This window comes from Dinoponera quadriceps, unplaced genomic scaffold (assembly GCF_001313825.1).
Source record: "Dinoponera quadriceps isolate SergipeBrazil2010 unplaced genomic scaffold, ASM131382v1 scaffold533, whole genome shotgun sequence".
Taxonomy (NCBI): Eukaryota; Metazoa; Arthropoda; class Insecta; order Hymenoptera; family Formicidae; genus Dinoponera; species Dinoponera quadriceps.
Window position 1 is genome coordinate 722116 of NW_014554780.1, and position 10670 is coordinate 732785.

A 10670-nucleotide genomic window follows, 5' to 3' on the forward strand; every position below is an offset into this window, starting at 1 on the left:
TGTCCGATTTGACGCTTCTTACTATTCCATCGTAATCTTATCGCTTAATGGCTAACGAGGAGACACGCAGTTAACATGGAATTAAGAAAAAAAAACTTATTAATCTAAATCACTCATTGGCTATTTTGTATCGTTAACACAATATAAGATGAAATGAAATCTGTTAATTGTGAAACTTGACGAAACTCGGATGCATATTAATCGACACCGTCGGGAACAAAGTTGATTTGCTACCATCTTTGTTATGTGCGATTTATATTTGTAGAATATCGACGCACAAATGCGTAAACATGCTATAGCTTATACTCTTCAATTTTCTTCATTCTCTCAACAATCATCACGTCGAATTCGATGAGTTCCGTCCGCAATTTTGATGCTATAACTACTTAATTTTTTTAGAAACATATCCATGTTTCGAAAATATCACGAATTTCCAAGAATGTTCATTGTAAATTTATGTTATTCCATTTGGTTAATGCGTTCGTTTACTATCCCACATTTGAGAAAATATACCATATATTCCATGTATTGATTTCTTATCACCATTGTTATTTGCTCATTCTCACCGTATTATTTGTTTTCGATGTGTCGGCACATATATATCACCTTTATGATAGCAGTTACATAGAGACAAAGTTCTTAGGTTCCGATCGTGTGTATAACGTTAAGTGTAACTGTGTGTGATTTATAATTAACTAAAGGACTCATATTAGGAACGGACTGTGTTATTTCAACATGTGAATCGAGGCGTCACATCAGTCAGCATTGACTGCATACTAAAACTAAATATGCAGTCAGAATACAAAACTTTATGACGAGGTTACTTTGTATTTAAGAGTAAGAGTACAGGATTTGTCTATTTCCGATGTGGCAACGTGATATATGGAGTAATATATGAGTGTATTATCAAGTCTAAACTAATGAAAAGGTGTTTTAGTTTACGCGACATGATTCGTCACGATAACTTCAACCGAGCACATCACCCGGAATTACTTTTTAGATAAATATTTCAAGATTACGTGGCATAACTGTGGAATATTTTATGATTAAAATTTCTGAAAATTAAAGTGCATTGTGTCAGGATTCGTACGAACAAGAGGTGAGTAATAGTTCTTAATAGTTGAAAAATATCTCCTTCGTTATGTTAAATTTTAATGACAGATTTTTTCGAGAAATTTTCGAGCTTGATATTTTTGAGTTTGATATTTTTCTCGAAGAAAAATCGAGCGGAATGTTACTTTCGAGAGAAAAATTTAACGAGATACTGTCGCTTTTACTTATTGGAAATTTTCCGATTGTCAATTTCATGACTTGCATCTCGCGCATACACGTTGATCTTAATAATCTCTCCTTCTTCTTCTCTTTTTTCTCGTTACATAGACCTTGCAGGTCTGTTTTTCCTCTTCCTTTTCCTCCTACATTTGCATGTGCTGCGCACGTTGATTTACACATGCATAGATATTTAATAATCTCTGTTTCTTTCATTTATTGAAAAGATCTATGATTACAGTTAAGTAGAGAAAAACAGAGTAATCTTATCTATTTTTGTGCTACTTACATAAGTATCCTATGTTCGGGACATATAAAAGATTCCACTGAATTCTTGCGTATATAAATATGGTAATATAACAAATATGGTAATCTTCTTTCGTCATCCGCGTTGAATTTGAACTTTGTCTCGCCTTGACTTAGGAAATTCACAGAAATATTCCATGTCGAAAAGACTTCAATGGTCGACTTCACAGTGTATCGCAACTCGCTCTGTTCGTATTGAAGGAGTCGTAAGTGGTTCACGGTATGCATATTAATGCACCTCATTAAAACTTCTTACTGTTCTTCGACGATTTTATACGGTATGATCTGGTTAGATTTGAAAGAGACCGCAGATACAGAGTGTCACGGAAATCGTGCGCTCTTACTGCGAAATAACAGAAAGTTGCGGAAAGTATTTGATAGCAATTACCTATATTCTCGATGTGTCCGAAACTCGATATCTGCGTTTCACGAAAGTCGAAAATTGGAATTAAAAACTCCATTTGGAATTAATTTGAACGAGATGACGCCTAGTTGGTAATTTTTTCGCACGAAATACAAGTAATAAAAATTGAGAAGTCGTCAAGTCGTCCTGTCAACAATTGTCTGAATGTTACAAGCTTTAGATTACTGTTTTAATCGGTCGATTTGCGCAATTTAAATGAGTATGACGTATTCTCGCATCTATTAGAAATCCCCTATCTACCTGGTTTGTTTACCATTCTGTAACCAGTTAAATGTGGACTTATCTGGATCTTGACTTGCTTTTTGCACGTGCTGCGAATTACATTGCATACACACCATTGGCTTCTCGAGCTTCTATATCGCAAACCGATTGTTAAATGACGTCTTGCAAATGTGATTCAAGCATTATATCGAAAATTATATAAGGGCTATTATTTGCTGCAGTATAAGAAGTGATATTCTAAGTGTGGTGCCTCGTATTTGAGTGGAGTAAGCCGTCGAATAAGCGCGATTTGAACAGTGGCGAAAAATTAAATGAAATCGTTCAAGTCGATGCGTCTTTCGTACATTTGTTGTGGCACATATTTGATTAATGATTAGTGATCATTCACGTAAACTAATGCAGGGAATTGGAGTAGATAAGTGTGATGTATGTTGTGAAAGAAAAATATAAAAAGACAACGTGAGAATACGAAGGAAATATGAATATTAACATATTTGCCGCTTCTATTACAAATTATTATAAGTTTCAAACGTTGCTAACATAATAAAAAGGTAATTTTATAAAAAAGAAACGAATAATATTCGCTTTCACTACTATATAACAAAATTAAATATATTCGATATTTATTATATAACAATATAATAACGTCAGTATGGCTGAAAAAAAGTAGAGACCCTATGAAAATGTTTTCAAACGTCAATAAAACAAATAAAAAATTTTAATTTATGTGTGCGTCTCATTATCTTCGTGAATCTCTCGTATTTAAATATTACTTGCTCATAGTTTGGACAATAATTAGGTCCGGGACATAATTCATTAGCGATTTTAAATACATTAGGAACATATAGGATGTTATAATCGAGGACACGTATTTTCCTCATTTTTTGTATCTTTTGTACTTCTCGTCGTCACGCAAGATAAATTAAGCGCGATACAGATTGAAAAAAATCAAATATCCGCTGAACAAAGAATCCGCCCGCATTATTTAAACACGAATATTTTTGCCAAGTTCCCACAATTAATCTTTGATGAGAGTTTTGTCTGTTGGAATGTAGAACTGAAAGTATCAAAGTAAAATTAAAAAAAAAAATCGTTTGTATATTTCCTATTTAAACTAATAACTATTCACAATTTCTTCTCTTTTTTAGTGAAATATATAATATATTTGCAATATTTGAAATGATTCATGAAATACTTATTTTATGAAGAAAAATTCAATAATATAAAAGTTTTATCATATCCTATTTTTAATTTCAAAACTACCCGATTTTGATTAATTATTGCAAGTCTACAGACATGCGGAATTAAGAGGCGTCGGAAAATTACGCATAAAAGTCGCAGGAACGATATGTGGTCAATTATATGATTTATCGTCGACACGCTACTGACGACGATGATTATTGTTACTGTTTTGGTGAGTTGCTCTTGCATCGAAACCAGTCATACGTAGTAGTAGGGGGATGATGGTACGTATAAAGGCGCACACATGACAATTAAAACGATCAGTCTCGAATCCGTACTCTGTTTAATCCGTCGTCCTGAGTTTCTTCACGACGGAAGTCGGAAAGCGGAAATTGTGAGCTCGCGTTCTGTCGCATAATCTCGTGATTCACAATCGGAAACTGCGGATCCTATTAAACGGGACGAGCAATCTCGCAATAGCGCGAGGTTTCGATCGAAGGAAGCTCATCAGCCGATCATATATGCGTTACGTCAGGAAAACGAGCAAAATTATCCAACTGCAATTTCGCACGTTCCTACCTGTTAATAAGCGTGATTAAGCGCTAAAGCTTCCGTTTTGTACATAGATTTTCGAAAGAATTGGGTGATTCGTTCCACGTCTTGAAAGAAGCGATAAAGAGGTGAGATTTAAGATCTTCTTTTATATTCGTAATTGTAAGAAGATAGATAAATTGAAAGTGAATAAAAGAAACATCTATTTCCGTCAAAATTTAATCAATTAATCTTTAAAATTGACGATTTTTCGCCACGAAGTTTCACGTTCAGTTTTGTTGTGCTGACAAGAAATTTTTATTGATATACAAAATAATTAATTTATAATGACATTATTGAACCCTTTTGCATTTATTTATCTTTTATTAAAATATATATTGTACATGTATACTCTGCATATTAGTCAATATATATAACACTGTCTGACGACATTGTAAATGATTGTTACGCCAACTGGTTAACATTTTCCAAGCTTTCTCTACGTGACTATTTCTGTTGGTAGAAAATATTCAAAGTAATTTGAAATATTCAATTCGTTCAATTATACGATTCATAATACTCATTATAAATGGTAAATTTTGGTTGTATACTTGTTATCACATTACATATTTTCAGAATAATTTGATAAGGTTCAGCGAAGTGCAAATATAACATAATTTCGAAATGAAAAATGAGTAAACTTTGCGTCAATAATAAGCGTATATAATATCGTGTAAGCGCAATAATTAGAATGTTGCATGCAATATTTGTTCTCTCAATGGATTATTTAACCAGTTATTATCTTGTTATTATAAATACCGCTTTAACTAATCTGCACTATAAAGAAAAATGATGATAAAATATTGCATGCGGTCCAATATGCCGTGAAAATTTAAAGAAACAATATTATAACAGTAACATATGAGATTACCGCTTATTTCCTGTATCATTCAATTAAAATAGAGTTCGACGTGAGAACTAACCGGTTCTAACCAGAGATCCAATAGTCAAACCGGTTAAAACAGATATTCTAATAATGATTGAAACATAGTTGGTGACGATTGTTATTCCCCAATGCTGATAAATAATTATAATAATTAGAATTATTTGTCTATTATTAAAATCAACATAGATGGTGAAAGGTGTCTTAGTCGGTATATAATATTTCGTTACAAATGATCATTAATTTAAGGATCGAAATGTTGTCTTTTTGTTATTCCTATTTTTTTTCAAATTCAAACAAATGTTGCCCAAAATTATAGTGATAACTTCGTGTAAGCGAAATAATTGATATTTTGCGATTATTAAAATTAATAAAATTATTCTTAAGATCTCCTTTCCTCCTACACACACACACACACACACACACACACACACACACACACACCCTCTCTCTCTTTCTCTTTCTATATTAAAATTATAACTAGGAAACTTTTGAGAGTCAATCGTAATATATCTTCAATATGATTGATAAGATCCATAAGATTCAAGGTGACCGGTCAAATGAAAGAATCAATTGACACGGTGTCATATATCAATTTACATGAATAACGCTGACATGGCTTTAAACTATTTTAAATCACAGAATAAGGACCGAAATAATGAACCGAAAAGAAACGTCCCGATTCTACAGGCTTTATACAATTTCGGCACGGTTTACGATTTCAGTCCGACAAAAATACCGGTTTTTCGTACGGTTTTCGGTTCCGGTTCCAGTCCGGTTCGGGTTTCTGATTTTTACCATTTATTTTCTATCTTAAGTGGAAAGGGAATTAACTAAGTAGACGTGAAGTTTTATGGTAATTATGACTCTGTTTCATCAAGAGAGAAATCCCTTAAAGTAATTGAGTCATGGAACCGGATTTACAGATAGCGATATTAAGGGACCTCTTTATATAAGTTTATTATTTATTGAGAAAGAGACTTTCCTATAACTTTATCTAACTATCTAAGTATTAAATGTTAATTCGGAGCGAAATTAAGACAAATATTTATATACAATATCAATTAATTTTTTTTAATTTTTTTTATTAATGTTTTATTTACGTTATACGTCAGTTCAATTAATTTAACGTCTGTCCAACTAGCCGCACCCCTAACTGAAAATCTTGTTGGAATCTCCTTGTATATCGCGGAATCGGTATCGCAGAAGGATATTAACGTAAAACGTAAAAAAATAATCGGCAGGTCTTATCCAAAAATGCGACCGCATCTTCTCGTCCTGTTCCTCTTCCTGTCTGCGTCGTCTGCGGAGCAGCGACGTGTTAAAAGTGACGAGGAGAAGTGTCACGAGGAGCATCCAACCTTGCTCCATTATTTCTCATGGGCGGATTACGCGGTGCTTGCTACAATGCTGCTGGTCTCGTGTCTGATCGGCACCTTCTACGGTTTCTTCGCCAAGAAACAGGAGACCAGCCAGGACTTTCTGCTGGGCGGGTCCAGCATGGGCACGTTTCCCACCGCGATGTCGTTGGCCGCCAGCTTCATCACGGCTATTGAACTTCTGGGAAATCCCGCGGAGATGTACGGACAGGTATGACGATCGTGACGTTTTGAAATTATTTAAGCAAGTTTCACGCTTTTATTCGCGTTCGAATCGAAGACATTTGAAAATTACACACTTGGATTTTCGTTTTTAACTAATTGGAAACTAATTCGAAACACATATCATTGTTTTTATCTTTCTGCGAGTATTTTGGCAAAAACAGATACTTGTTGTTTTAATCGGAGAGCAATCAAGAACCGAACGTAACGTGTCGTATTTGAATTTTCAGGGTACTCAATTCTGGATGACCTGCGTCTCTTTCATACTCGTGGTACCGATCACCTCTCGCTTGTACCTGCCGGTGTTCATGAAATTAAGGCTGACTTCGAGCTATGAATATCTGCATCTACGCTTCGATCGGCGCTGCCGTTTGCTGGCGAGCGCGTTATACATGTTGCAAATGGTGCTGTACACGTCGGTAGCTGTTTATGCGCCCGCGTTAGCGCTAAGTCACGGTACGTGATCGCACGTCTATAATAAATGAATTAATTCATTCTAAATGCACACACGAATGCATAATAGAAAGTATCATAAGTCGTATTACATCGAATTCCAGTTATAGTCGGTAAGGTCGATATTGCTCTCTGTATTTTCTCTTAGATCGTCCTATTCTGTTTTCAATCGTCTCTTTTGCCATTTAGAGTCATGATAAGCAATCCATTCCTTTAGTCTTGCAACAATTCGTCTCGAGATTAAGAAGTAGAGAGGTTCATTTGCAATTGACACATGCAAATTGACATATGCAAATACTTTGTGCCACAAATCAGATGCGCGTTTCACGGCTGACTTCTTTGACATCTCTTTGAATTAATTATCCTCGCGATAACGCGAATTGGTCGCGTTAATCTTGAGACCCAGCGACGTCGAAGCTGTCAATAACGTTTTCTGATTTACAGTCACGGGCCTGAATACTTACATAGCTGTTACTCTAGTCTACGTAGTCTGCATTTTCTACGCTTCCCAGGTTCGTATCGCCCGCGTGTCTACGTGTAGTTACGCAGTAAAAAATGAAATGTTATGTTTAACATTTTTTTACGTGTCATTTCTTATTAAATATTATTAAGTATGATAACATTCATACTTATTAAGTACGATAAAATTCATAAGGTCTCTTTCCTCTGTAATTAATTCTCCTACACGTGGATGATGTAATGTGTGTGCATCCCTTGCTGTAACAGGGTGGCATGAAAGCCGTAATCATGACCGACACGTTTCAAGCCGCCGTTCTTATCGGCTCGTTGTTCCTCGTCCTGGGTTACGGATTGACTTGGGCGGGCGGGATCACGGCCGTTTGGCGGGAGAACGCGGATTCCGGGAGGATAGAACTTTTTAACATGGACCCCAGTCCGACGGTGCGACACAGCTTCTGGAGTGTCGTCATCGGTGGTACTTTCTACTGGGTCACTATGTTCTGCAGCAACCAAGCGTCCGTCCAAAAGTATCTCAGCGTTGAGAGCATTTCGCAAGTGAGAACGTGAGTTCTCGTATAATAGGATAAATTACAAAATCTACGAAGAGATCGGAGGAATAAGAATTAGCGTGTTTCTCAATTGTGTCAGGCACCCCCGAATATGAAAGATTACGAGGGAAAGAAGACATTTTATATTTCATGGAGATTTTACTCTTCTTCTTACAGAGCACTCTGGGTGTCTGCGTTCGGCATGATTTTAATTTATAGCGTAAACTTCCTGACCGGAATGGTGCTGTACAGCGCTTACAAAGACTGCGATCCGTTGACCGCTGGAGATATAAGCGGCCAGGATCAATTGTTACCACTATATGTTATGAATTTTATGGGAAGTCTTCGTGGTGTGCCCGGATTCTTTGTCGCCGGAATCTTCGCTGCCTCTCTAGGGTATGTAGATGAGACGTAAAGCGAATGACGTAAATCTCCTCAAGTACGTCAAACTCCTCAAAGTACATCGAATTTTTCGTTATATGAAATCATTAATTTCACATGCGAAACGTTCTTTGTAAGCGAAGATGGAATTCGCCTGAAGGGGACTTAAAAGTATCTTGGATAATTTCAGGACCGTGGCAAGTGCTTTGAATTCTCTGGCGGCGATAACCTGCGAAGACGTTCTTCGTGGGCTCTTCCGAATGGAATTACCGGCAAGCAGAGGCGCTATTTACGCCAGATGGATCAGCATATTTTTCGGGATTCTCAGCTTTGCCCTAGTCTTCGTTGTCGAGCGACTCGGTAGCGTTTTGCAGGTGAGTCACGAGTTTTCCCATGCTGCTCGCGAATTCAATTGTTAATTACTAATTGGCGAGCGCAATGTAAATTCTAAATCACCTCGGTTTTACTGTACGACGAAATTTGTATGTACCTCTCACCCTGCTTTCTGCCCTAAAACTGACTTGCGTCTCTTTCCGGAGCATCTGAATTCACGAATCGTCGCTGTTACTTTTGATTGATGCGTTATCAATTATCGAAAGAAATCATCGTCCGCAGGTCGCATTGTCTTTCAACGGCATGGTGGGCGGTGTGACTTTGGGATTATTCTCCTTGGGAATGTTTGTACCATGGGCCAATGCTAAAGGAGCGATAGTAGGTGCTATCACGAGTTTAACAGCCGTTTTGTGGATCGGTTTAGGCGCTCAAGTTGCGGCTATAAACGGGCAGATTCGATTGGATGGTAAACCCACGTCAATCGAAGGGTGTCCCTGCATAAACCAGACCGAATTCGAGATTCTGGAGCTGTCCGAGCCTCACCTTGATAATGAAGTTTTATCCATATACAAGGTAAGACCCTCCCTCTTGATTTTGCTTTTGGTATTCTTGATACGACATTCAACTTCATACGATCGGGAAATTACGCGCTATAGTTTACTATGAAACTTCCTTGATTACTATGATTGTGTTTTACAATTCATTAAAGAGATCACTTATTTCAGTTTAATTTGATATATAAATATTCGAATAAACAGGTAAATATTGAAAATAAAGAAACAAGTGAATAAGTAAACGATAGAAATATTAATGTCATTGCCTTTATAATTTAATACTTCTACAAAATGATATCGCATAACACATGTAGTTCAATATTCAAAAATTAGTACGCAATAGAAATTTATCGGCCACGATTTCGGATTTAACGTAATATCAATATCCTAAAAACATTAAAATAGCCGACGCAATTCATCGCCGACCAGTGTAATTGATTTTCCGACAATTGGGACTATCAATAAAAGATACCGCATGCAATTACACGCGTCAGCTTTCATTGGCCATTTTTAACGATGTCGATTATATATCTTGAGAGTCTCGTATAATAGTTCGATTTCAAATTCAGTTTTCTGCCTGTATTTCTCTTCGTGCGGCCAAAGGAACGCATTTCTCCCGCACCACGTAGTGAACAGCCAATACTGTGTTTTCAGACTAGTTACTTGTGGTACAGCGCGATCGGTTGCATGTTAACTATGCTGGTAGGAGTGATAGTGAGCTTCATCACGGGTGCTCAGAATCCCGCTGACGTCGACCAAGATTTCCTGAGTCCGCCGATTGCTGCCATGTTCCGCATGCAGACGAAGCCTAACGCCGCCATAAACCGGGTGCAGGGTATCGTGAATCTGGGCTTGGAGCCGGATGAAAAGCCCCAGCAAGTAGACACTTGCAAGAGTCCGCAGTGATTCTCCCGCGAGCTTTTGAAAATTCTGAAGGAATCATCGCGAGGAAATGTCGCCATAAAATAGCGGTAACAAAGGCTGGGATACCTGTCCTGAATCAAATATCACTTATAGAATCAAATGGTATTCTGGTTTTAACACGCTCGCGTTTTATACGATGACGATCGAGAAACGATTTTATAGTGCTAACCACGCGATACATGACAGGAAATTTGTTTGTGAAAACAATTTCCACACTCGTTGAAGCAGGAATATTACTTAATAATAATATTGCCAGAATCAAAATCGAGAAGATAGGAATAGTAAGTAAGCGATATCGCCATTTTTTTACAGAGAAGAAACGCACGATTAATATTATTGTCGAAATAATAATGATTTGCGACTGATAATATAATTTGTATAAATATCACGTAGGTGTCCGTGCCAATGATATTTCGCTCATTACGTCAAAGTTACTTTCCATGTAATCGATTATTTATTTCATGAAATATTTCTTGTTTATTTTACATATATAGCAAAATATTATCATAAGAAGATTATTAACATTATAATATAATAATA

At 36.6% G+C, this 10670-nt stretch overlaps 1 protein-coding gene across 1 annotated transcript; it reads left to right on the forward strand.

Moving 5' to 3' along the window:
• Positions 1-3707: 3707 nt before the first annotated feature.
• Positions 3708-10628, forward strand: LOC106741844 (sodium-coupled monocarboxylate transporter 1-like). Its single transcript, XM_014614227.1, has 9 exons — positions 3708-4083; positions 6122-6467; positions 6709-6934; positions 7376-7443; positions 7658-7953; positions 8116-8334; positions 8510-8693; positions 8935-9225; positions 9861-10628. Exons 2-9 carry the CDS (start codon positions 6135-6137, stop codon positions 10110-10112), a joined length of 1869 nt encoding a protein of 622 aa, XP_014469713.1. The 5' UTR covers positions 3708-4083; positions 6122-6134; the 3' UTR covers positions 10113-10628.
• The last annotated feature ends 42 nt before the right edge of the window (positions 10629-10670 follow it).

Excerpts from the sequence above, each read along its gene's own strand:
- LOC106741844 (XM_014614227.1), top strand. The coding sequence starts at position 6,135 with ATGCGACCGCATCTTCTCGTCCTGTTCCTCTTCCTGTCTGCGTCGTCT. Across the intron at positions 6,935-7,375 it reads CGCGTTAGCGCTAAGTCACG|TCACGGGCCTGAATACTTAC; the intron begins GTACGTGATCGC and ends TCTGATTTACAG. Across the intron at positions 8,694-8,934 it reads GACTCGGTAGCGTTTTGCAG|GTCGCATTGTCTTTCAACGG; the intron begins GTGAGTCACGAG and ends CATCGTCCGCAG.